Source organism: Genypterus blacodes, unplaced genomic scaffold (genome assembly GCF_046128005.1).
Source record: "Genypterus blacodes isolate CSIRO-AG114 ecotype Tasmania unplaced genomic scaffold, CSIRO-AGI_Gbla_v1 ptg000112l_1, whole genome shotgun sequence".
NCBI classification, from domain to species: Eukaryota; Metazoa; Chordata; class Actinopteri; order Ophidiiformes; family Ophidiidae; genus Genypterus; species Genypterus blacodes.
The window spans coordinates 286,223-311,754 of record NW_027466916.1 but is presented as its reverse complement, the minus strand read 5'-3'; the positions used below and the strand labels follow the sequence as shown (position 1 = coordinate 311,754).

The window sequence follows — 25,532 nt, the reverse complement described above, 5'->3', positions numbered from 1 at the left end:
CTGTTCTGACCCCGGTGCTGTGTGGGCGGTAAACCATGAGGTTGTGGGACAGGTTAAGGGACGAGACCCGCGTCTCTCTGACCAAACAGGCCTCCAGAAGGAGATCTGTGTGTCCGCTTCCCGAGACCGTTCCTCTCCAGGATGTGACCCGACCCTGACCTGTCATTCGTCACCCGGACCTGACTCAGCACTCTGAATGCCAGACCAACATCACTGTGAAAAACAACAGATCAGTTCCTTCAAAACACACACTCCACACACTACCAAGGGCAGAGGAGGTCAAACCTTTCCCTAACTCGGTCTTTCCCTAACTCAGTCTTTCTGTCTTATGGTAGCCGTGGTTACCAGTGACATTGGTAAATAACAAGCTTATTATATAGCTATACATAATTATTGTTTATTATTATTTTAATTATTATTATTATTATTCATCACATGGAGCAGTTCTTTCTTGTCCAAATCATCTTTTTGTTTATCACAGTTTATGTTTTGACATTTTGCACATTTAGCTTTGTTCATACTTACTTTGATTCCCTCTCCGTCTCCTCTGATGCCTGATTCTGAATGTAATGTTGTCATAGTTTCAGCTTGGCTCAGACCCTGATGGCTGCTGAGAAGCTCAGGGAGGAGTTTTCTTACAGACTACTGCTGCCACCTACTGGTTACATGTGGAAATGACAATATTTATCCGTTTCCTCCCTTCTGTAGAATATTAGTTCTTAAAATAAAGCTTCATGTTTTGACAGGTCAACAATTTATGTTTGAGGTTAGTTAGATAAAATATACAGGCAGGTTTGTTTATTGACAAAGATCTTTTCCATCCCATAATGCCAGCAGCCTTTGTAATTTGCTTACACATGTAAATCTGCTGGAGTGGCTTCATGATTCAGTGCAAACAAAGAAGCTGTGTTAGTGTTTTCCTCTTCTTTCAGGCCTCAGCCTCACTTCAGTGTGTCCTTTGTGTTTGTAGGTCAAAGGTAAAGGAAACTTTTATCTTTGTCATTTGCTTCACTAAACTGTTAAGTGTTTTTGACTTTGTAACATGTGCCTGTAACTATGGCGATCCTGCCATGTTACTAACCCCCAAATTCAGAGGATTGAATGGATTGAAAACCTAAACTTCTCCATAATTACATGCCTTTCCCCTGAGCTTGCCTTCCGTCTGGTAGTGTTGTTGAAAAGCCCTTGTGGTCCACCTCTGGGAGAAGTGTATTCTGTGTCATGTTCGGGCCCTGCAGCCTGAAACCTAAGTGCGGATCATGTAAATGCAGCGAGGCTCAAGTTGTCCCGCAGTAATGCCCCCATCTTTATGCTAGAGTACGGCTGCAGCTTATAGTAACTCCACCAACCTTCAGTCCGGCAGACTCGGCATGTGCCTGGTATCAGCCTGTAAAGTCCTCATTGTTGCAGAAGCCTTTCCAGCTCGGCGGGGAGTCTCTCTGAGCCGCCATCCGTCCCGTTCTCCCGTGTCCCTTCCTGGTGCCGTGCGAGGAAGAGAAGCGGGTGGTGGGGGGGGGGGGGAGAAGGTGCTTTTGTGTCCCTGCGCACAAATCACACACTCGCTCATGGAAAGGCTTAGGTAGGCCCCCTGCTGTGCTGCGTCCCAGCATAATGCGTCTGCCGCTCCAAGGAGACGGAGTGAAGGAGGCCGACACAGAGCCTGCAGGGGAGGTGTGCTAATCCGGCGCAGGATCAATAACAAGGTGCAGGCACACGCTCATCATCACGTCTGCGGATCACAGGCGAGTCCAGCAGCACCTACGGTCGTCCAGCGTCCCTTTAGAGTGATGTATGTCTGTCCACATTCACCGTAATGATGGGGATTTGGTGTCGGGAGGACGGGGAGGAAAAGGTAACGGCGCAGGGTGACGAGGGGAGAGGAAGTTGTTGACAACTTCACACACTCCAAACAAGAGATGAATTCCAGATTACATCAGCTCTCAGCTCAACGTGTCGTAACACTGAGGACTGCAGCATTAGGAGTGATCTCTCTGTCTCTGTCTCTGTCTCTGTCTCTCTCTCTCACTCTCACTCTCACTCTCTGTATTTCTCTCTCTGTCTCTCTTTCTCTCACTCTTGGTCTCGCACTCTCACTCTCTGTCCTTCTCTTTGTCACTCTCTCTCACTCTCTGTCTTTCTCTCTCTGTCTCTGTCTCTCTCGCTCTGTCTCTCACTCTCTGTCTTCTCTCTGTCTCACTCTCACTCTGTATTTCTCTCTCACTTTTGGTCTCTCTCTCTCTCTCTCTCTCTCTCTCTCTCTCTCTCTCTCTCTCTCTCTCATTCTCTCTCTCTCACTCTCACTCTGTATTTCTCTCTCACTTTTGGTCTCTCTCTCTCTCTCTCTCTCTCTCTCTCTCTCTCATTCTCTCTCTCTCTCATTCTCTCTCTCTCTCTCTGATGAGCTTTTTATCATGCTGGCCCACAGTTGCTTGTTTGGTTGAGAGGGTCAGAGCTGCATACATAAAATCATTATAGCACAGACTTGACCCCTAAATTGCAATCATGAAGTCTTATTGGGTCGGTGATTAGGTTTTCAGTCATCATCAGTTGCTCACACACCATCTATTAGCTAACCGCACACACACACACACACACATATCTGCCACCCCCCCTTTTGTCATCTCTCTAGAGGGACCCAGTTAACCTGTCGCTCCATTCAGGAATAATGATAGGCTGCTGAAAGGTTAGGGGGCTCTAATTGAGTTGTAAGCGGTTGTTGGGGAGGTGATGACATTTGTCTGTGCTGTCCTGTGTCGCAGGGCTGCGCTCACATCCAAGGCCAAGTGGAGGGAGACGGCCACACGGCTGCATTCCTAAAGTGTTCTGTCTGGGTTCAGGCCCTGCTTTGTTCAGGAGGCGTCCATTTGCAAAAATAGCATCGATTGTCATTTACAACTGATTGTGTTGATTGAGCTCTAAAGACATGAAGAGGGGAGGTTTTCCTGTTTAGATGTTCATATGTTCTTATACTTCTACCCTTTTCTTGTTTCTCATCAGAAAATTCTACAACATCTGCCTGAGAAGATCTACAGTCGCTGGCAGTTCCACAGTATAGGTATGTATCAGTCACACTCCATGACCCGCAATGTATCTGTCCACACACACACACACTGCTGGGTTTAGGGCTGCCACAGCACAGACAATATCATAATAAGTCTTGGAAGGGCAGTGGAACATGCAAATGAGCTCCTCATTTGAAATGCAAATAAGTAATTGAATTATGCTGGCGTGGTTTCAGCCACACACACACCCAGGCAGACCCTTGCGAGGAGCGATAACCCCAATTAGAACTGTTGTTTGTCAGCCGCTGGCAGCTAAACGGTCAAGGATTAGATGGCTGATGCAGATGGGCCCTCCTCTCCGACGTGTCAGTCCAAATATCAAGACTCATCTGCTGCTGCTCCCCAAGCACGGGCGCCATTTTGTCCATTTGTGCCACTCGGCTTAACCCTGAACTCTCAGCAAATGTATTTAGTAGCAATCAATCATCGATCAGACGATACTTCTGTCTCATACCTGGGTATTGATTGAATCCTGATCAGGTTTTTGTTTCAGAGACAAATGAATGGCTGAGAAGTTTAAGGACAAAAAATGGCACAGACATACACACAAACATACACACACACACACACAGACACCTTACACTCATTTCTACACTGAGGCTTGAACCTTTACACATCTGTCTTGTGTGTACTGCAGCACAGAGCTTAGTTCCATCAACAACGCAGAGAAATCCAGCTAAAGACATCAACCACTGACTTGTTTTGAATCCTTTTTTTTTTTTTTTTTAAATATGTTTGTGCTGGACAAATGAACACTCTGCTGTGCTGCTTGGTTGTAAAGGCTGGGTCACACACACACACACACACACACACACACACACACACACACACACACACACACACACACCTCTTCCACGCAAGATATTATTACTGTAGCAATCAGGAGTGGTGTCTCATTTAATTACAGCAGAGCCAGATTGCCTTGCTGAATGCGTGTCACTTTCATTTTCCCGTGGAGGATCGTGAGCAGCGCCGCCGCTGCTCTCCTGACTGCTTCTGTCAGAACCACCGCCCATCAAAGTCACTCTGCCTGAGCCGAGATGATAAACAGATCCCCTCCCTGTCAGCTTCCTGTCACGCCGTCCCCGCCTCTCCTGTGCGTTTCTGACTTCTTTCCTTCTTCTCCAGGTTCTATTCTGAAAAAGCTTCTACACACTGGAAATTCCTTCAAGGTAATTAAGGAAATCTCCACTCACACACTACTTCCTGTCACATCTATATGGACACACACACACACACACACACACACACGCATGTATGTCCGTGTCAGTGAATTTATGAGAAGTGAGCGTCTCCCCCTGTGTCCTCTTGCTCAGATCCGCTGTGAGGGGATCCGTCTCTTCCTGCTGTGGCTGCAGGCGCTGAGGGACAACTGTGCTGAAGAGCAGTTCCTCATCTTTGCCTGTCTGGTGCCGGGATTCCCCGCTGTGCCCTCCACCAGAGGGCCCTGCACCCTCGACACCATCATCTACAACCCATTCTCCAACCCCCCTGACGGTAGGACAGAGTAACATGAATGGTTTTAGTTCTTCTGCACATTACTGAAGTCACCAGTTTGCCCCCAAGTTGTGCCTTTTCATTTGTCACACACTAACCCGGGGTCTTTGTATCTGCCAATGCGAGCAGCTAAGGTGGTGCCGGAGGAGATCACCCCGCTGGTTCCGGCTGTGGCAGGAGAGAAGGTGGCAGATGACCAGACGTGTTACATCCTTCAGACCCTGCTCAAGTTCATGGTCACTCAGGTGAGTCTGTGTGGATCCTGGTTCTGTTGTTCCTTTGAGACCTCTGTTGTGTAGCGTAGCCCGGAGCTTTTCCCTCTGCATGCTTTCCAAAACTCTCATGTGTTGCAAACAATATATTGTCACTAGCTGGGAGGTTCTGGAGCCCCCCCCCCTCCCCCCTGTGCTCTGACCTTGTCTGCCTTCCTATTATCTGTCTGCCAGGCATCCAGTCTGGAATGGAAGAATAAAGAGAACCGGGACACAGGCTTCAGGTTTCTCTTCAGTCTCTTCAAAAAGTACTACCTTCCACACCTGTTCCCTTCCTTCACCAAGTTCACAAACCTCTACAAGCCTTTATTAGGTAAGCTTACACACGTATGTATGGATGCTCACACACGTGTGTATGGATGCTTACGGGCCTTTTCACTGTGAGGAAACAGAGTTGTAAGCAATGCGTCTCAGAGTTGATTTTTCATCTCTCTCTCTTTGTGTGTCTCTTCTCTCCTTCTCCTCTTTATCAGACCTCCCCCACCACAGACCAAAACCCTTATATGTGCCAGTGACGAGGAACAACGAGAGCACCTTCTGCACCAGGGACCACTACCTGGCACCCCGTGTGGCCTTCATCACGTGGCTGGTCACCTTCTTCCTGGAGAAGAAGTACATCAGTAGTGCTGCTGCAGCGCAGAGCGCCAAGAATGGCACCGAAGTCATTCCCAAACTCATCCAGGTGAGAGGGAGGGAGGGGCCACTCACTCCTCCATCACCTCCTCCTATAATCTGATTGACTGGGATTTATATGAGTTAATATTCTAATAGCTTTATTTTGATATCAGTATTGTAACACTATACCATATTCATTTAGTCTAAACGTTCCCACCTCCAGTGAATGAATAGTAAGAGAGATTTGATCGCCCATATAACAGGAACAAGCCCATGGGGAAGGAATGTGAACCCTCTGATAATTAGGCCAATCACAGCAGCTCCTTTGTTCCTCTCCTCTCTCCTGCCCTCATTTCCTACTACAATGGCTCATTCCTCATTCACACAACATCCTTTAAAAAGAAGACACGTGTTATTAAATTGTTAATCACAGGTCTAACGTCTTCTCGTGTGTGTGTGTGTGTGTGTGTGTGTGGCACCCAGACTGTCACTGCAGGCAGTAGCAGCCAGGAGAAGGAGCGGGAGAAGACATCAGAGGGCGACGCCAACGGGCCGGCGGGGGAGCCAGAGAAGAACCACTCCAACAGTAGCACACTGTCAGACCGACGACCCAGTGATTCCAGTCTGTGTAGCATCGAGGAGGAGCACCGCCATGTTTACGACATGGTGCATGCCATCCTGCTCTCCACCAGGGACAATGTCAACTTTGTCAACGAGGTCTTCCACCAGGTACAGAGGACAAAGGGATGATTTCACATCCTTTAGACCGCAGCTGTACCACAGATTTCCTCATGGATCATATTGCACTACAGCCTGGATGACTGCTCTGCTATTAGATGTGTTATGTTGCCCTCTAGTGGCCATGTGCAGACATTACTTAAAGACATGTTCTCTCTCTTTAGGCCTTCCTGCTGCCGTCCTGTGAGGCATCGGCAACCCGGAAGGTCATCAAAGTGTACCGGAAGTGGATCCTGCAGGAGAAGCCCACCTTCATGACGGAGCCCGACACCAAGCATCAGGACGAAGTGGACGACACCTCTGAGCAGATCCTCAGCACAGAAGCTAACAGCATCCATGCACAGGTGCTCACTACACTTCCTGCTGCCTGAAGGTCAACAATAACATGAAGCTGTGTGTAGTGTCAGCTCACAGACTCACTGACCCGTGTGTGTTGTGTTGTGTTCTGCCAGCCTTTGGAGAGTCACGGCCACCGACGGACCTCCAGTTGGGGGAGGACCTACTCATTCAGCAGCGCCATCAGTCGGGGCTTCCTCACCGAGGAGCAGAACAGGGACATTAAGGCTGGCATCCAGCCCACACTACAGGTCTGTCAGAGAGGAATCACTTATACCTGTGCCCTTTGCACATCACAAGCTTGTAGGTATGTGGAATGTGACACAAATGAAATAACATGACATGACACCGCCTGAACCTCGCAGGTGTTCCTGACCAACTCGTCCAACGTGTTCCTGTTGGAGCCGTGCCAGGATGTGCCTAAACTCTTGGATAACCAGGTGGAGGTTTGCAAGGGTGTGCTCAGCATCTACCGACACATGATCATGGAGCACAGCATGAACACGCAGACGTGGTCAGTCACACTCACACACACAGCCCAGCACCTTTCTGTGCCCCGCAGGTTGAATCATTACATTACATTACATTACGGTCATTTAGCAGACGCTTTTATCCAAAGCGACTTACAATAAGTGTGTTCAACAAAGGTAGATAAAAGAACTTCAGGTCACAAGAAATCGTAAGCGCATTTCCTTCCTAAACCAACAGCTTAACTAGAGCATAACTAGAGCTAGAGTAGAAGTGCAATAAGTTAGGTACTATGATGAATGAGAAAAAACAAAAAACAAAAGGACAGATTAGAAGTGAAAGATTAGAAAACAAGAGCATCAGAAGAGCTAGGACAGAGTAGGTGATGTCCTAAGAGGGAGGATCCGGGTAGTGTTTCTTGAAGAGATGGGTCTTCAGCCTGCGGCGAAAGATGGGTAGCGACTCCGCTGTCCTGACATCAGTCGGGAGAGCATTCCACCACTGAGGTGCCAGAACAGAGAAAAGCCGTGACCGCATCGATCGCAAGCAGGGGCCGCTGAGCGCCGGGGCAGCCAGTCGCCTGGAGGCAGCAGAGCGAAGTGGTCGGCCGGGGGTGTAGGGCTTGACCATAGCCTGGAGGTATGAAGGAGCTGTTCCTTTCACTGCCCTGTAGGCTAGCACCAGAGTTTTAAACTGGATGCGAGCAGCTACGGGGAGCCAGTGTAGAGAACGGAGAAGGCAAGTTGTGTGGGAGAACTTGGGAAGGTTGAACACCAGACGAGCAGCAGCTTTCTGGACGAGCTAGCCAGCAAGGAGGGAGTTGCAGTAGTCCAGGCGGGAGATGACAAGAGCCTGGATCAGCACCTGCGCTGCCTTGTCGGTGAGGAAGGGACGGATCCTCCGGATGTTGTAGAGGAGGAATCTGCAGGAACGCGTCACCGAAGCGATGTTTGCCGCGAACGACAGTTGGTCGTCCAGGGTCACACCCAGATTCCTCGCGGTCCGAGTAGACGTCACCACGGAGTCATCTATGGTGATGGCCAGGTCTCGGTGCGGGCAGCCCTTCCCTGGGAGAAACACCATCTCAGTCTTGTCCAGGTTGAGCTTCAGGTGGTGCTTCGACATCCACCCCGAGATGTCTGCCAGGCAAGCAGCGATGCGCGTCTCCACTTGGGCGTCAGAAGGAGGAAACGACAGAATCAGCTGGGTGTCATCAGCATAGCAGTGGTAGGAGAAGTTATCAGTGTGTATACTGACTGTGGCCTCTTACAGGGAGCAGATGCTGCAGGTGCTGCTGAGGATCACAGAGGCAGTGATGAAGAGGCCGCAGGAAAACCAAAGAAAAGACACTTTTGCTGAAAGTTTAGCAGCGATACTCTTTAGGGTAAGAATGCTTTGTGTGTGTGTGTGTGTGTGTGTGTGTGTGTGTGTGTGTGTGTGTGTGTGTGTGTGTGTGTGTGTGTGTGTGTGTGTGTGTGTGTGTGTGTGTGTGTGTGTGTGTGTGTGTGTGACACAAAGTCAAGGTGACACTACACCAAATTTGATAAATGAGGATGACATTCCAGCTGTCGCATCATATCAAGCATTTGGAGTTGTAGCATTTCTAGCAGCACGGCCGTCTGCCAGAAGCGATTCATCTCTGGCTGTCTCCTTCTGCATCCAGACCATCATTGTGGCGTGGGTGCGAGCCAACCTGTGCGTATTTATCTCCCGGGAGCTGTGGGACGAGCTGCTGGCAGTGCTGTCGTCTCTCACCTGCTGGGAGGAGCTGGTGACAGAGTGGGCCAGCATCATGGACTCGCTGACGGCGGTGCTGGCGCGCTCCGTCTACGGCCTGGACATGGCCAACCTGCCGCTGGACAAGCTGAGCGAACAGAAGGAGAAGAAGCAGAGAGGACGAGGTGAGATGACAGGGAGATAGATGAGGGATTGGCCCCAATGTTTGGCTGGAGAAAAAAAAATAGGTTTGGAACTGGTGACATGCCAGCAGGATCTGGGTTCTCCTGTTTTTGCCATTTTTGTGCTGATTTCCACTCTAAACACACACAGCCTCACTTAGTTCTGTGTTTTGCTGTCAGTCTTATTCCAGTTTGGACCAGTTCTTTCCTCTTTTAAGTATTTGAGGCTCTTACCTGTAGAACTTCATAACTATAAGACTGGTAAAGCTTGTTACTGCTGAATGTTATCCTTGGTGTTAGTTAAGATCTGGCATCATAGATCACAGCCTCGTGGTCAAAGGGCTGAGACAGTGGGAGAGCCAAGGTTCAATCAGGCACTGCAGCTAACCAGTAGGGGTCGCTGTTGCAACACACCAGTTCATCCAACCAAACCTTCTGCTTCACACAACTTGCCAAAGATCTTGTTCTAACTTGGTATTGTGGTGAACTGTCATGTCTGTTGGTTAGAGGATGTTATTGTGTTGGCTTGGTTTCAGAGTTGGGTGTTAAAGCTCTACACTGACGACGCAATGATCATATAGGCTAGAAGTAGTCAAGTTAGGCCCCACAGGTTCAAATCCCACCCCAGTGCTCATAGGTTCTCCTTCTCCTCTGCCTGTCAGGAGCGATGCAGGACTCCCAGAAGTCGGTGGCGGCGGCCCGTTCCTTCTCGCTGAGCTGGAGGAACCACGGGGATCAGAGTGCGTCGGGGGTTCAGGAGCCCATGAGGTTTCGCTCGGCCACCACGTCAGGAGCTCCTGGTGTGGAGAAGGCCCTGAACAACGTCAGGCAGAAGGCCTCAGGTGAGAGTCAGGGATCTGGACCGAAGGAAGGATCAGCCTGGGTCACATGTTGCGCACGTACAGTTTGTTCTCCTGTCTCCTGTCTCCGTCAGTGCACAGATAAGCCGACCTGTTAGAGCCCAGGGTTTAGCGGGCGTATTGACTGTGTGTGTGTGTGTGTGTGAAAGCCTTCAGACAGGTCCATGTGTACGTTAACGCAGGTGCCGCTGAAAGGCCCAACGCCCAAGACAAAGAGGCCAGCAGATGGCCTCCATTGTTCCCCCTCACATGTCACTGGCCAATGTCAACATGTTTCCCTGTCAGCTCAATGGCAGGCGCACACAGACTCGCGCACTCCCCTGACGGCATGTCAAAGGCCGGCTTTGGACACTCATTGTCGTCGGCTCAATTCAGACGCGGCAAACGCCTCTTATCTGATGGCGATGTGACAGGCTCATTATAAGTTTATAGCTGGGAGGCGGCGGAGTTGTAAGTAGCAGAGTTTCCTGTCGTGTTTGTCATAACTTTGGCTCGACAGAATCTTAATGCGGAGGGTAAAAGACGATCCCTGCTCATTTCCTGGCCTCCTGCCTGCCCAATTACCAAAGCCTCACAATGACAAGCTTGTGCGCTCCAAGCAGATTTATTTGAGCCCGCAGGCTGAAGTCCTACAAGGTGTGTGTGTGTGGGTGCATACCTGCTTATGCACGCGTGTGTGTGTGTGTGTGTGAGACACTATCTGTCGTGTGTCTTGTGTATATGTTTATGCTCCTATTCTTTTTGTCTGTTTATTAGCGTTTGTGTTGGAACAGAAATGGAAATTAAACCCGGCCGCTTCAGGTTCCCTCTCCTTTCTTTAGCCTAATTGGATTTCTCCCACATTGATCTTCAAACGCTCCGGCAGCCCTCCTCCTCCTCCTCCTCCTCCGCGCTGCTCGAGAGAAGCTCCGCACATCAATTGCACGGCAGTTTTTGATAGTTTCATTAAGAGTGTAATTAATGCTCATTAATATGCATAAATGGCTAACAGGCTGGGGCGGCGGCAGCAGAGACGGTGTTATCTCTCTGGGTGGAAGGCCTAATTGAAGTGTGCTGAAAGCAGAGAATAGTAATGTCCTCTTTCATTGCTTCCTTTGAGATTCAGCCTGAAGTGCTGCTCAGCCACAGAGCCGATGCCTCTGCAGGGACTACACAACTACACAAACTTGCTTTTTCTCACTCACGCATGCAAATCCAAACTAAGAGATATCGTCCCAATTATCTAGGGAAGGGATCAAACTCATCTAATGTGGGCCAACGTTGGAATATTGTAGGAAATCCAGTTAGAGGCTGCACACTGGGGATTTGAGTTAGATTTGGCGTCGCAATATTGTTCCCTTAAAGAGTTAAATTAATATGAGTGCCGTCATTAAACGATCCAGGATCCAAACAAGTGTCAAAGTCAAGAATGTCTATTTGAATGGAAGCTTCCTGTCATTGAATACTGTCTTCTTCTTCCTTCTGTTTCCACTCCCTCTCTCCTCCACTCCTTCTTCTTCTTCTTCTTCCTCTCCTCTGCCTGATGGAAGCTAAGAGAAGCCAGTCCATCAGCAACTGTGTCCATCTTTGCGAGGCTTTGCCCACTACTAAAAGTGTTCCTATGCTGCTCCACACTGTGAGCTCTTTCTTGCCTGGTATCTCTTCTGGTAACTCTGCTTGCTCTCACAGACTCTCAGGTAAAGTGTGTTCTGAGAGCTGCATGTGTGTGTTTGTGTGTGTTTGTGAACCTCGGCCTGCCTCTCCCATCCATCTGTTACTTCCTGTTACTTACTGCCATAAGGAGAAGATAGAGACTTCCTGTTTTTGATTTCAGACTTGTCTTGTGGATTGAGAATGATTAAAGTGCTTTGTTGAATGCAGTCTTTAACCAAAGTGTTTGCATCCCCACCACGTGTGTTCATGCTCTTATATCCCCCTGACTCTCTCATCAGTGTGTCAGATCTTCATCCTTATCTGCATCATGTCTGCACGTCCCAGTTTGTCCCCGTCTTAGGGTTGATCCATCCCAGTCCATGTTTGCTCATCGCTCTCTCTTATATGTCTTCTCTCAGATGTGGAGGAGTGTCAGCTGTCAGAATGTGGAGGGGAGGAGGAGCTGGGAGGAGGAGGAGAAAGCCCTCTGCCACGTAGCAGCAGCACCTCCGACATCACCCAGCAACTGTCTGACGCTCTACCAGGTAAACACAACACACACACACAGCCAGACTGGGGCAAAAGTGTTCAAGCTGGATCGTACCATCTCTGCTGCTGAATGTCTCACATACATCATTTCATCATATTCATTAGGATCATTACACATGTATAGTGAATGTGTAGTTGTCATGTGTGTACGATAGATGCTTTGTATTGAAAAGAGACTGTTACATTAAAGCCACACAGGTGATAATAACTTTCTTAGAAGCTTTATTTTGTTTTATTTCCTGTACTTGGCTAACATCCTTCATGTTGTCATGCAGCCCAGAAACGAGAGTACTCGCCCACATCCTGCAGCTCCGATGGCCGGACGTCAGAGGGCAGAAAGGAGAGCGGCGAGCCTCCAGCGGTGAGTAAAACAATCTAACACCAGGATGTGCTGTGGAAGTCGGGGAAATTGATTTTGTTCCTTTAAATATTTCTGTTTTCTTAAATGTTTTGTTGTTCCCAGATCTACGTCCAGAGGAGCAACAGTCCAGTTGAGCTGGACTGTAACTCTGAGGGACACAGCAGCTACTCCAGACCCAAACTCAGAGAGAAAAGTTGGTTCACTTAAGCATATCTTCATCTAAATGATCATAGATTAAGAATACACAAACATAATTGGTATTTCCCATGATCACCGTCTCTTCCTGCTCCATAGGCGAGAGCGTCAGCAGTGAGACGTCTAACGGCTACCTCAACGAAGCGGAGGTGGTCTGGCCGGCCTTTGATGAGGAGGCCGACACCCAGTCCACCCAGTCGGCCCACATGGACGTGACCACGGACCCCCAGAGCCAAGGAAGTCTGCTGCTCAGCCACAACGAGGCGCTAGCAGGTATAGAACCAGACAGGAAACGGCCCCTGAGGTCTGCAGATCTGCGGACTAGAACGTGTTTGAGGTTAACAGACACAGTAAAATGACTTAGATTAATGTTTCTGTAGACCATGTCAGTCTGAGATCTTTCCTCCCGCTGCTTCTTGTTGCGCTCCTTGTGGATCCCTGTGCTCCTGCCTGTGCATCCACAGCCACATGGCCTCTGTGTGGCTGCACAGCTGCTTTCATTTGTACTGTGATTGTTACAGATGGTGTAAACTTCAGGGGGGGTATGTTGATTGCAAAATCTATGATAATGGATTTCCCCTGGTGGCACAGTGAAGAACTGTATAGATGCTTTAGTGTGACTTGTGCCACTCAGCTCTCCTGTGCTGGTTTGTTAGAGAAGAGCTAACCTGGACCGGCTGCTTGTAAACATCAGTCAGCTTCTCATTTAAAGCCCTCAGCAGTATTGATCATAGGTAGCTGTCTCTCTGCCTGCTCCACCCTGAAACATGGAACTGTGTCTGTTGTGTCTGTGTCCTACATAGTTGTCATTGTGATTGTGTCCCTCTTCCGTTGTGCCTGTGCTTCCCCCCCCTAGGTCCTGAGTGTGCCCTCCCTCCCCACTCTGCACCCCCGTCCTTCCACCACAACCACTACCACTACCCCCAGCACCCCCCCGCCTCACCCGCCCTGCTGGTGCACACTGAGTGTCCCCGGGACTGCCCCCTGGAGCACACCATGCATCAGTCTGTCTTACATATGCCACACCACTTGGGTACTGCTTCCAAGCTGCTACTCCTCACACACACACACACCATAGTGTCCTCACAAACACACACACACGCCATATTGTCCTGGCCTATCATTGACTACATGTACTAATCAACTACCTCTTCATCACACATTTCCACCCTCTTCTTCCTCCTCCCATACAGCAGATCTGCTGCTCTTCTACTAACATACTTACTTTATTTTGTATTTTGAATAGCCATGTAATTGTTTCACACTTTTGCTTCTGCTTGGAGCCAAAAGTGCTGAGTAACTTCCTTCGATTGTTCCTCAGTCGTTCCCTTTTCTCCTCCGCCTCCTCCTCTGCTGCTGCCTGACCTCCATGTCCTGTTCCTGTCCTGTCCACTAGGGGGCACCGTCCTCTCACAATTGACCGTTATCCACCCAGTCCATATGAAAGCATGTGACCTAAGTTTCCCTAAAGTCTATCAGTGTTTTGATGTTACTGCTCAGAGGCTTTAGGGAAACTATGAATGCACACAACCTCAACAACTGCTGGAACAATGACAGACCAGCTTTGGTGTTGATTTGTCATTTTTATGTCAAATCTCAGGCCACACAAAATGTAAACAGCTGTCTAAAGAATTGTTCAGTACTTGTTGATTGGCTCCCCTCTCCTCAGTAAATACAGTTTGCTTCACTTACAGGTGTTTCTGTTAGACACCAGCAGCTGAGTAACTGTGTAACACACTGATAACGTCTCTCTCCCTCCCTGTGTTCCTGCACCATGCAGACAGTAGCGAGTGCTTAGCGGACGATGTGAGCATCATTGCGGGTGGAACCCTGACCGGTTGGCATCCGGACTCGGCCTTCGTGCTGTGGAGAAGGATTTTAGGTATCCTGGGAGACGTCAACAGCATCCGCTGCCCCAAGATCCACGCCAAGGTCTTCACCTACCTCTATGAGCTTTGGCACAAGCTGGCCAAGGTAAAGCAGAGAGGCACAGCTCGCTCACACATGCTGAGGAAAACCAAGGTCAGCTAATCCTGGATGTTTGCTTTACAGATCCGGGACAACCTGGGCATCAGTGTGGACAACCAGTCCTCCCCGCCCCAGCCTGCCTTCATCCCTCCTCTCAGAATGCTGGCCTCCTTGCTCTTCAGGGTATCAGCAACACACACGCACAGCAGACAGCATCCAGATCTTTTAACTGGACGTACAAACTAACTCCTGTCCACTTCTGCCCTGACCTCTCTGTCTCTCTCTCCCTCTCCCAGGCCACCATGCTCCCAGCAGAGTATAAGGCTGGGAAGCTGCAGGCCTATAAGCTGCTCTGTGAGATGATGACCCGGCACCAGGATGTGCTTCCCAACAGTGACTTCCTGGTGCACCTCTACCACATCATGCACAAAGGCTTCACCAGCGTCGACCAGGTACAGCCAGCAGGTGGCGCCCCTGTCAAAGCTGACACTTAGTTTTCCCCTCCCGGCACTAGATGGCACACAAGTCAAACCCATGGTGGCGTCTGTGCATCGCTGCTGTCTCCACGGGAACAGCAGGCATTCGTAACTGTCATCAAGTTTTTCCTATGTCATGTTATTTTCCTACATTCATTACTCACCTGTTAGTTAAATGAATGTGCAGCAGGTTCATCTAACACACACACACACACACACACACACAGTGACAGCGTCTCTATGCTCTGTGTGTGTAGGATCGTCGCAGGAGTCTTAGGGGTCACACAGGTTCACTGTAGTCAGATTGTTGAGGCTTCATTTCAACCAGTGGTGTAGTGAACCGCCTGTCAACCAGTGGTGATGAAGAACGTTACAGTGTTTTGGCATCTAATTCCTCTTCCTCCTCATTTAGCCACACCCTTCCTACTATTTAAATTTGGCCCAGCTCCATTCCTACTAGGCCGGGCTGAATGGAGATGAATGGAATCCCCCAAAACAAAGGACAAGGATAAAAGTCTGTACGAGGAGGGGGGGTGTGATTAAATTCCTTTGTTTTGGATGCGAGCGTGTGTGTGTGTATGCCCTCTTGGCTTGGGTTCTATTGCGCCTTGGCAGTGCGACAAGCTTATTAGAATGTTTTCCGTGTCGTTAAATAATGTTTTGAGCCCCTGCCGCGTATACGTGATTAATTAAGGATTGACGTCTGTCGCGCTCCGTTAGACTGACACGCCGGCCAGGGGCCCAGAGTGGGCCGTCCCGTGTGTGTGTGTGCGTGTGTGTGTGTGAAGGAGCGGAGGGGAGCCTGGGGAACGTAGTATAGAGTAGAGCAATGAGGGGGGTACACTGAGGGATGAGGCAACATTCTCCAGCTTTTGTTGTGGCTCTGTATAATGCGTCGGGGGGCCAGAGCCCGGCTGGCCACTGAAGCATGCTCAAATTGGCCGGAGAAAAGAGTCCTCACGCCACACAATGGAGGACAGCCGCACGCCTGCTTAACATAAGAAAGTGGCTCTTACTCTCCCCCTCCTCCTTCCTCTCTGCCTTGATTCTCTACACACACACACACACACACACCACCTCCACTGCCGCCGCCGCCACAGCAAAAAAACATACACTTTTGCAAATCTGTCACACTCCTTTAGTCTTCACCTTTTTCTCTCGTTTCAATGACTCACTGGTACAATTAACCAAGCAGCCGCCTCTCTGCACATCGCTGCACAATCGCACGCTTTTTTATCAAATTATACCATCAGTTTGGAAACGCTATATATATATTTTTGCGACTTCTAGCGCTGTAGTTTTCAGGGTCAGCTACCGGTTTATCCAAATAAAACCTACTAAATCCTGTACTAACCTGTTTAATACTTAGCAGGAGAGACCCGGTGTAAAGCCTCGGTGTTAAACGTGAACACGCTTGTCGGAATATGACAGTTCCTTTAGAGGGATTCTCCTTCCAACTGCCGGAGGACCAAGGTCAGGTCTATTGTCCTTATTGTCTGTCTGCCTCTGGTCACTGGGACCAGAGGCACAATAGTGGTAATCTATCTAATAGTCCTACTGTCCTTATCAACACCGCGAGAGCCGGCAAGATATTTCCCCCCCCAGCTTTATAATGAAGGCGCACAAATAATCTACTTCATTCTGCATTCACCTGAGAACATTAACCCTTTATTCCCTCCATCTTATCAGCAGAAAGGAAGAAGAAAGGTCTCGTTTCATTGCAAAGCTTCTAGATTCAAATGTGAAGGTTGACCCCTTAGTCTCAATGTTGGCTGATGATTAAACTTCTCACCTCCATAGTAGCTCAGGTGGGTGAGAGCCTCTCCTATAGTCAATCAATGGGAAAGCCCCTCATCCCTACAGTCATGGAGCGGGGGACAAACCGAACCCACGCTAAACCCCCGCCCGGAATTGTTTGTGTTAAATAGACGACGGCAACAAAAACATCATCCTAAATGTTATGCAGAGCGCCTTGTTGCCGGGGGAAGAACCCGGTCACCCCGGGGGCCGGCAGGTGGACAGCGTGTGCTTTCCTGGAGATGAGGCCAAATGAAAAGGCTTGAGGTGGCTCCATTCAGAATTACATTAATGCACCTTTTGTTGAGGCCGGGGCCATTCCTGCTACCGGCGCACAGCCACATGCCGAGCTCAATTCCCATTTCTGTACACACACACACACACACACACACACACACACACATCTCAAACCGGGTTCCCTCCACAATGGGGCCGACAATAGGGAACATTTTGCATTTTGCGTTTGTGGCTTCCTCTAAAATGCTCATCTCAGGCAATCAAGCGTTTTAATTACCTCTGACTGCACCGCACATTTATGCCTCAGAGGTCAATTACCAACAAAATGAGGGTAAAATGGGCCCCAATCCTGAAGCTCTCCCCTCCAATTTTCCTCATCGCGTTGGTTTGACTTCCTCCATATTACGCCTGCATGTTTGTTCTATTCCTCTTTTGTTCACCTGCATTCCCTGTTTGCCAAGTCTTCATTTGAGGTGATTAATGCCACAGGTAGTTACACAGCGCAGCGTGTGTGTGTATGTGTGTGTGTGTGTGTGTGTGTGTGTGTGAGGGAGAGAGATAGAGATAGAGGGAGGCAGAGACAGGGAAGCGAGAGATCGTGCTCTGTGTTTGCTAATGGTTCAGCGAGGAACAGGCTGATGTTTGAACTGTCCGATTTACACACGTTTATGGCCAAGAAGGCAGGTGCTTCTAGTCTGGACCTTGGCTTTGTACACAAATATGTGCACGCATGTCAGAGATAAGAGAGAGAGCGAGAGAGAGAGAACAATCTCCCTTGACACCCTTAGGTGCTGCATTCTCTTATATATATATATATATATAGAGAGAGAATAATAGGAATGACTTGTGGTGTGGCAGATTTCTTTTACAGCAGCGTCACAATTTTAGAAGACAAACCTTTAGTTTGTCTTTACAAGGACAAGGAGCATCTATCAACATTTCTGTCAAAACTGCCCGTAACGAGATGTAAGAGTTAGAGCCACATTGTTTATTAATTATAAAATGTGAACAATAGCAGGTTTGTTAATTAAAGGATAACAGAAGACAGGAAGCTCATAAGCCATGATGGAATTATGAGAGCTTTGTAACACACACACACACACACACACACACACACACACACACACACACAAGCGCGCACATGCATAAACACTTTCCCATGCGCTGTGTGTAGGTTGGTGTGAGTGTGTACATGTACAGGCAGCCCTGTGCAGTGCAGCATATGTCAGTGTTAAAGAGCCCATCTGCCACCGAGCTGCCTGTACCTCCACAAAACAATACCTTGTCTCTGGCTTTAATTACAGGTTCACTCTGTGTGTGTGTGTGTGTGTGTGTGTGTGTGTGTGTGTGTGTGTGTGTGTGTGTGTGTGTGTGTGTGTGTGTGTGTGTGTGTGTGTGTGTGTGTGTGTGTGTGTGTGTGTGTGTGTGTGTGTGTGTGTGTGTGACTCGTGAAAGTTGAGGTCTTTTGTTCTCCCTCTCTCTCGTTCTCTGTGAACAATCCATCTGCTGCCTCTCTCTCTCTCTTCTCCCCGTCTCTCTGCCTCTCTCTCTCTCTCTCTCCCTGTCTCTCTCTGCCTCTCTCTCTCTCTCTCTCTCTCCCTGTCTCTCTCTGCCTCTCTCTCTCTCTCTCTCTCTCTCCCTCTCCCTCTCCCTCTCTCTGACTTTCCTTCCCACTGTTTTTTTGTCCTTTTTTTGTATTTAAAGTTGTGGATCTGTGGAGTGCTGTACTCAACGTGCGGAAAATGTTTATCCCCTCCGTCTCTCTCCACTGTGTCCCATTAACAGAATATTTGTAAACCTCGTGCTTCTAACCACCATCAGACCTTTCACTGCACACAGATGGACTTCACTCTCTGATGTACCAATCATACATGTTTATTCTCATATCTACTGTTATTCTTACTGATATTTAATCTGGATTTTGGATGCAACAACATTAAAACTTGCCCTTGTCTCATAATTGTGTGTGTGTGTGTGTGTTTGGGTGCTTCTCCTCAGGACATTGTGAACACCATCATCCGCTCCTGCTCCCCTCGCTTCTTCTTCCTGGGCCTGCCGGGCTTCACCATGCTGGTTGGAGACTTCATCACTGCTGCTGCCTGTGTGCTCAGCTCTGACTCACTGGAGGTACGAGAGACACTACGGCTTTAGAACTTAACTCCAGCAGTTAAAGCCCACTTAAGTTTGTTTGTTCTCCTTCAGAGGGCTCGTCTGTCACCATAGCTATACCCAAACACATAGTGGAAATGTTGGAGTAAAATTCCAGTGATGCCGTCGTCTTTATGAGCAAGCGCATCACACTATCCTGTAGAAACGTTGAGTCTGACCGCGTCGATTCGTGTTTATCAGCATTCGGCAGTTCCATGAGTACAATTAGTTCTACAGAAGCCATCCGTTCCTTCTTCTCTGCACAATAAGCTCCTGATTGTTCCAGGAAGTAAGGGTGTTTTCATGCAGCTTTAGGGAGATAATGATGTCTTGTTGTTTTTCTATCTTGAACAGGCTCCCAGGGTGGAGGCTCAGACTATCTTGGGCTCCCTAGTGTGCTTTCCCAACCTCTACCTCCAGATTCCTCTGCTACAAACCGCGTCTGGCTCAGATGACGTCGTCGTAGGGAAAGAGGATATCAAGGTGCGTCGTCTCCATGTGCTATACAGGGAATATAGGCAGGTGTTAATGAGCTGTGAAGCGGCGTAACGTCTGTCTGCATAAAGACGACGGAGCAGGTTGATCAGTGGAGAAATGTGTTTGTGTTATTCAGGATTATCTGGTCAACATTCTGCTGGAAACGGCAACCAATGAACACTGTGAAAGTGCCAGGTGAGACAGGCACAAGTGGAGACGTCACATTTGGTCCATCTAAAGGTCCATCTATCCAGACTCACATCAGTGCGCCACCTCTGTCCCTCAGGTGCATTGCTGTGTGCAGTGTGGGGCTCTGGGTGTGTGAGGAGCTCATGCAGAAGAACATCCACCACCAGGTGACCGACGCCATCAACATACTGGGAGTAACACTAAAGGTCAGTGACCCCCCGCACCCCCCCCTCCCAGGCCTCGCCCCAAAGGTGCTGCTGCCCACAGTGTCTCCATGTTTGGCTGGGTACAAATGAATCCTACACTGTGATGGATGTTTGTATGTAAATTGTCAGCACCTGGGCACAGTCATGATTGTCTTTGAATTAGCACATGCAGGGATCCAGGGTGTCATTTTGTTCCACCACGCTGACCTGCTAGTGTTTGGCTCCACCAAAAATGATAGTTGATTATCCCAAAGGACTACAAAACAAATGTAGTGTGTGTGTGCGCGCGTGTGTCTGAGGGGAGGGAGAGCGTGTGTGAGAACAAAACATGCCCAGTGATGTGATTCATGGGTATTTTTTTTGGAAGTGCCCCTCTTTTCTGGCTGGGAGTGAAGAGATGCAGAGAAGCAGAGGTGGCCGGGGTTTTTTCCTCTCGTGGAAAAGGTTTGGGGCGGTGGCGTAATTTCCAGGCTGCTCGCTCTCTCAGTAGATGTGGGCCAATTTAAGCAGCTACATCTCCCAGCTTCCTGCTCGAGCAACCCCCCCTTCTCTAATGGAGCAGTAATCACTCCCCTGCACAACTTGACACACAGACTCAGTCAGCCCCAAAATAGAGGGTATGGGCTGGGTGGGGGCTCTAGAGTGGCACTGAGAGTCTCTTTTCTAAAAGCAGGTGCTGAACTCTCAGGGCCTCTTTTTGTGTTTGGCCATTTCTGCACTCCCCGCATTGTCTGCCCTTGTTACATGTTGAGAGGCATTCAGCTGGAAGAAATGGGAAATTCTATTTCTCCACAAAGAATTTCAAATCACTGAAGAAATCCACATTTGAAAGAAAATTGTCAACAGCTCAAGTCTTTCTCCCAATGAGCCTGGAGAAAATGAGCCGGGCTCTGAAGTGGGAATGAAATTATGCTGATTATCTGCACAGTAAGTGAAAAAATAATTTCGGGAAAATGACTCCGATTTTGTCGCAGTCATTGTGTGCCTGAACTTTTCCTGCGCACCTTTGACAAGCAGAGTCCGTAAAGCTTATGAGACGTACGGGCGGGCCTCGGTTAGGGTCTGTGTTCAAGTCCAATTTGTATGCAAGTGGGAACAGCTGCGTAAAGTTCACGTTTCCTGTCAATTAGTCAAACACAATACACACAACAGGGTTTATTAATACTGCAGGAGCCGAGCGCGTTCATCCATCCTGTGAGTTTTGAGCGAAGGAGTCAAACCTGCTGCCTCCCCGTCCAACTCCACCTGCAGCCGCACACAATCAGGCTTCCACCTGTAGCTCAGTCACATTCTGTCACCACCGAGTCGTTTCCACTAATCTGGACTACGCTTACAGTGAAGAGTTAAGGGATGTGATGGGAATCTCAACACCATCGCTCTCTCTTCTTCTGTACCAATAGATTATTGAAGGAAGTGCTTACATGTTGACGTTGACCTGCATTTCTGTCCTCTTCCTGTCTCCAGTTTGAGAACAAGGCAGTGGCTCAGGTAGCCTGTGACATGTTCCAGCTGCTCATCTCTCACTGGGAGCAGCTTCAGAGGCTCAAACCCTCTCTGCCCAAGAAAATCATCGAGGTAAGACAGACACGCAGGCATTTAGAAACACACATTTAATTGCCTTTAGCCACTGGGCACCTGTGAAGAGCGTAGACAAAGGAAGACTCTTGAGCTGTAAATGCGAGTCTCCCATCCGCTCTTCCTCATGCTCATGGATCCTCTGCATCTCACAGCCTTAGAGCCACAGCAGCACATAACCCTGACTCACCTTTTCAATGTCTCATACTGATATCTTTCTCATTTTGCTCTCCCAAAATAGATCTTTGTGGCCACAATAGCCTTTTTGTTGCCAAGTGCCGAGCACTCAGCGGTGGAAGCGGACAAAAAGGTACACGTTGGAGATGAGGGAAAACCAAATGGCTCACATCTAAAGACCCTTTATCTTTCCTGATGCCATAGTGCATTTGCACAGGAATGTTTCTCCGGCTCTGACACTTTCTCCTTTCTTTAGCTTCACTCTCTTCTCTCTCGCTGCAGCTCTCATCTGTCAGCCTTTGTTTTATCAAAGTCTAAGTCTATTCTCCGCTATAATATTGTCCTTTCTGTGTCTTATAGTCGCACCAACCAGCGGAGCCTGAACTAGATTCTTCTTTCTCTCTCTTTCTCCCTCAGGTGTTGGTGTCGTTGCTGCTCTGCCTGTTGGACTGGTGCATGGCTGTGCCCCTGAGTTTACTGCTGGAGCCCATCACCCTGTCTGCAGTGGAGGACCCTGCAGCCCCAAAGGCCCCGCTGCTGGACTACATCTACAGGGTGGGTAGCTGGACTTTAACTGTGGCGTAGTCAGTGTGGTACATCAGTGAGGGCCTTTGAGTTGATTAGCAGGACAGGATTCTAACGGGCATTAACGTTCACCTCCACAGACCTGAGGGTGACCCACTTCTTTATTCTTAATTCTTCTGAAACCTCCACCGTCTTTGCTGACAGAGACGCAACTACTTCAGCTTTTAACGCCTCCAACTGCCGCCCCGCCACAGGAGCTGAGAGCTTGCCACTTTAATTAGTCTCACAACCACCGTGACCCCATGACTATATGCCTCATTTAACATTATAGCCGCCGCCTCTGTAGCTGAAGCATGTGGCCTGCGTTTGTCATAGGGAAGCCCTCATAACTCCCATTATTACACTGCATGGGATTGAAACGGGCAAAACGCTCAGATTAAAATTTATTCCTCAGTATTTGTCCCTCTAACCCCCTTTACTTTATGGCCTGACCCCGAGGATGAGGGCCAGGCTTCAGGCGTAAATGAATGAGGTATTATTCAATCCCTCCTCCTGGGCAGATGCGGTCAACGGCAGATCTTTGTAAGGATGTCACCCCCTGATAAGAAATGGTCAAATTATTCAAACACGGGCCTTTGTCCACTTGATAAGCCCGGGCTATAAATGCTTGTCCTGGAGATTTGAATGGAATATGTCTTAATATGAGAGCGACTGCAGCTGCCATGAAAGCAAAGACAATTAGGTATGATTGGTTGTCCGACACAAAAGAGGCGGCCCCTCTTTGGATTGATTGGAAATATTATATTAAACCAGGCATGGCTTGTTGTGACAATATTCATTCCATATAAATATGGAAATGTACGTTTCCTCATAAATCCATTAGCTGCAGTTTCTTCCCCATGACGACCGATGAAAGGCTTTGTTTTTATTAAACTGTCTCTGTACTGTGTGACTCTGACAACACAGCTGGATGTGTCGCTGCAACCTTAAATGATGTGCCTAACACACACTTTCTACATGTTCATCCATAATGCTGCTCAGCCTCACCTTTACATTTGGCCAGCAGATTCCTGTAAAACACATTTGGCTAGATTTCGCTCAGTTCACTTGAGTTCTGCTCTGCTCAAGCTTCTCCATCCGCTCTTCCTCTTCCTGCCTGCCTAAGAAGCCTGATACACCACCCCACTCTGTGTGTGTGTGTGTGTGTGTGTGTGTGTGTGTGTGTGTGTGTGTCCGTGTGTGTGTGTGTCCGTGTGTTGGTTTACATGTGTGTGTGTGTGTGTGTTTGTCTGCCTTCTGCCTATGCACACATGTATTCCTCCTGTATTTGTGTCTAGTTCTTATTTGATCTGTGAGCATACATAGGCATACCCATCTATCCATATGTGCCTCTCTAATTACACTGTGCTCGCTTCACCGTGTGTTACTTTCCAGGAACTGTTGCTATGCGAAGTGCAGCCACTTAGTTGTCAAGCATAGACGAGGGTTCCCCCCCTTCTCCCTCCTCCCTCTCCGTCTCTCCACCTCTCCACAGAGCAGCTCTTTGGGCTTTGGTGTAGCAGCTGTTTGGTTCAGGTCTTTTCAGCATCAAGCCTCTAATCCCTCCCCCATGCACGCAGAGGTCTGTTTGGTAGAATCATCCCCATACTGTCTACATTGCCTCACACAATACTGTTTCAGATGGCAGGGCCAGCCCGCCTCTCTGCCCATCCCTCAGCCAAGTGTGAGTGTGTGAGCGTATTGAATGGGATTAGCCTTTGCATGCCCTTAACCAAGAGAGGCCCCCCTCATTTACATGCACTCCTGCTATGTTTATATACATTTACATATCATACACACCTTACCTCCAATTAGACATTACAGTGTACAGGTGTGTGTGTGTGTGTGTGTGTGTGTGTGTGTGTGTGAGTGTGAGTGTGAGTGTTTCTGCTGGGAGTTGAGCACAAGGATAAAGTCTTAATTAAATCAAACAGTGCAAACCTGTCCAATGGCCCTAATCAACTGCCCCACTGCGCCTTATCTCGCCTTGCCAACGGATGCTGTGCCATCTGTTATGTAGATCGATACACTCGCACATCACAGGAGAAATGGATTAGTGGCAATAAAGACCCCCCCCCCCTCCCTCCACCGGCTCATAGTGTGATGTCTGTTATTCCATATATTCCCCCCCCCCCCCCCCCCCCCCCCGCTGTTGCCTAGGTGCTGCACTGCTGTGTGTCTGGCTCCGTCCCGCTCACCCAGCAGAGCCACTACCTCCTCAGCCTGTCAGACCTGTCCGCCGACTACAACCTCATGTTGGGCCAGGTGAAGAGCTCCGAGCCCCCTCCTTCCCAGACCACCGCCACGGATTTTGGCAACCTGCTCACGGTGGCTGAGGGTAAGGAGGACACGACGCCTGTGCGGTGGGAGGGTGGGAGGCAACCTGTTGCTCCTGTTTTACTACCTGCTGTGTGCACTATTGTAGCGGGGCTGGCAGAAGAGGCGATGCAGCCGGATTTAGCAGGATGCAGTTATGGTAGTTAGTTGTTAACGTTCAGCCGTCATAGCTTATCCCCCGGGCGACAACCTCTGATCATTTCTCACAAACGTTCCCACTTCAATTCCACACAGGACTTCTGGCAGACCACAGAAATCCAAAAATCCAAAAGAGAGGAGGAAATGCATTCTCTAAGTAGCCCATCCATTTGGAGCCTCTCCATTAAATGTCAATATCTTATTAAAAGTATGAAAAGGAAATCCACCATCTCAGGGAATGGAATGTTCGCATTAGTGCTCAGCCCCAGAGAGAGAGAGAGAGAAAGAGGAGAGCCATTATGGGGTTTAGATAAAAACGTGACTTTTTTTTTTCCTCTTGTTCTTTTTTTTGTGACCTTGTGATTCCATTAGGCAATGTATTCCTCTTCCTCTCATTCCCTCAACTTCTGGAGAGTCTTCTGAGCCCAAAATCACAAAACATACAGTATTTCCCAGTGAAACAATATAAGAAATCAGTACAAACAGAAGCCTTTGTCTTAAATTTAACCATTTAACTCCAATAGAATAACACCGATAATAAGATATCGATACATTTTTAGAATCTCCATATGATCATCTTATAGCCCGGCCCTGTGACAGCTGCACAGTCATAGCAGAAATAACAAAACACTATCAAAAGGGCAAACCAAAGAGTGCCGACTTAGTTATATTCATACCCCCACCTCATATTGATCAAGTCACATCAAAGGACCAGCGCATCTCTAATGCAGCTTGGCCTGCTTTCTAAAGAGCTTTCTCC

General features: G+C 48.7%; 1 protein-coding gene across 4 annotated transcripts in view; it reads left to right on the top strand.

Moving 5' to 3' along the window:
- Positions 1-25,532, top strand: part of ralgapa2 (Ral GTPase activating protein catalytic subunit alpha 2) — a 75,820-nt gene that overhangs the window by 15,085 nt on the left and 35,203 nt on the right. For 3 of the 4 annotated variants that reach the window (XM_076161496.1, XM_076161497.1, XM_076161495.1), the window contains exons 4-32: positions 2,998-3,055; positions 4,191-4,234; positions 4,379-4,559; positions 4,689-4,804; positions 5,006-5,144; positions 5,305-5,513; positions 5,930-6,175; positions 6,349-6,528; positions 6,637-6,771; positions 6,886-7,034; positions 8,261-8,372; positions 8,652-8,889; positions 9,549-9,728; positions 11,798-11,923; positions 12,203-12,288; positions 12,391-12,481; positions 12,583-12,756; positions 13,340-13,516; positions 14,264-14,457; positions 14,536-14,634; positions 14,748-14,903; positions 18,960-19,088; positions 19,464-19,592; positions 19,723-19,781; positions 19,873-19,981; positions 21,446-21,556; positions 21,798-21,866; positions 22,151-22,288; positions 24,458-24,635. In XM_076161496.1, coding sequence (XP_076017611.1) covers positions 2,998-3,055; positions 4,191-4,234; positions 4,379-4,559; positions 4,689-4,804; positions 5,006-5,144; positions 5,305-5,513; positions 5,930-6,175; positions 6,349-6,528; positions 6,637-6,771; positions 6,886-7,034; positions 8,261-8,372; positions 8,652-8,889; positions 9,549-9,728; positions 11,798-11,923; positions 12,203-12,288; positions 12,391-12,481; positions 12,583-12,756; positions 13,340-13,516; positions 14,264-14,457; positions 14,536-14,634; positions 14,748-14,903; positions 18,960-19,088; positions 19,464-19,592; positions 19,723-19,781; positions 19,873-19,981; positions 21,446-21,556; positions 21,798-21,866; positions 22,151-22,288; positions 24,458-24,635 — 4,012 coding nt within the window. The remainder of the gene's footprint in view (positions 1-2,997; positions 3,056-4,190; positions 4,235-4,378; positions 4,560-4,688; positions 4,805-5,005; positions 5,145-5,304; positions 5,514-5,929; positions 6,176-6,348; positions 6,529-6,636; positions 6,772-6,885; positions 7,035-8,260; positions 8,373-8,651; positions 8,890-9,548; positions 9,729-11,797; positions 11,924-12,202; positions 12,289-12,390; positions 12,482-12,582; positions 12,757-13,339; positions 13,517-14,263; positions 14,458-14,535; positions 14,635-14,747; positions 14,904-18,959; positions 19,089-19,463; positions 19,593-19,722; positions 19,782-19,872; positions 19,982-21,445; positions 21,557-21,797; positions 21,867-22,150; positions 22,289-24,457; positions 24,636-25,532) is intronic. The other variant, XM_076161498.1, reaches the window with a different exon arrangement.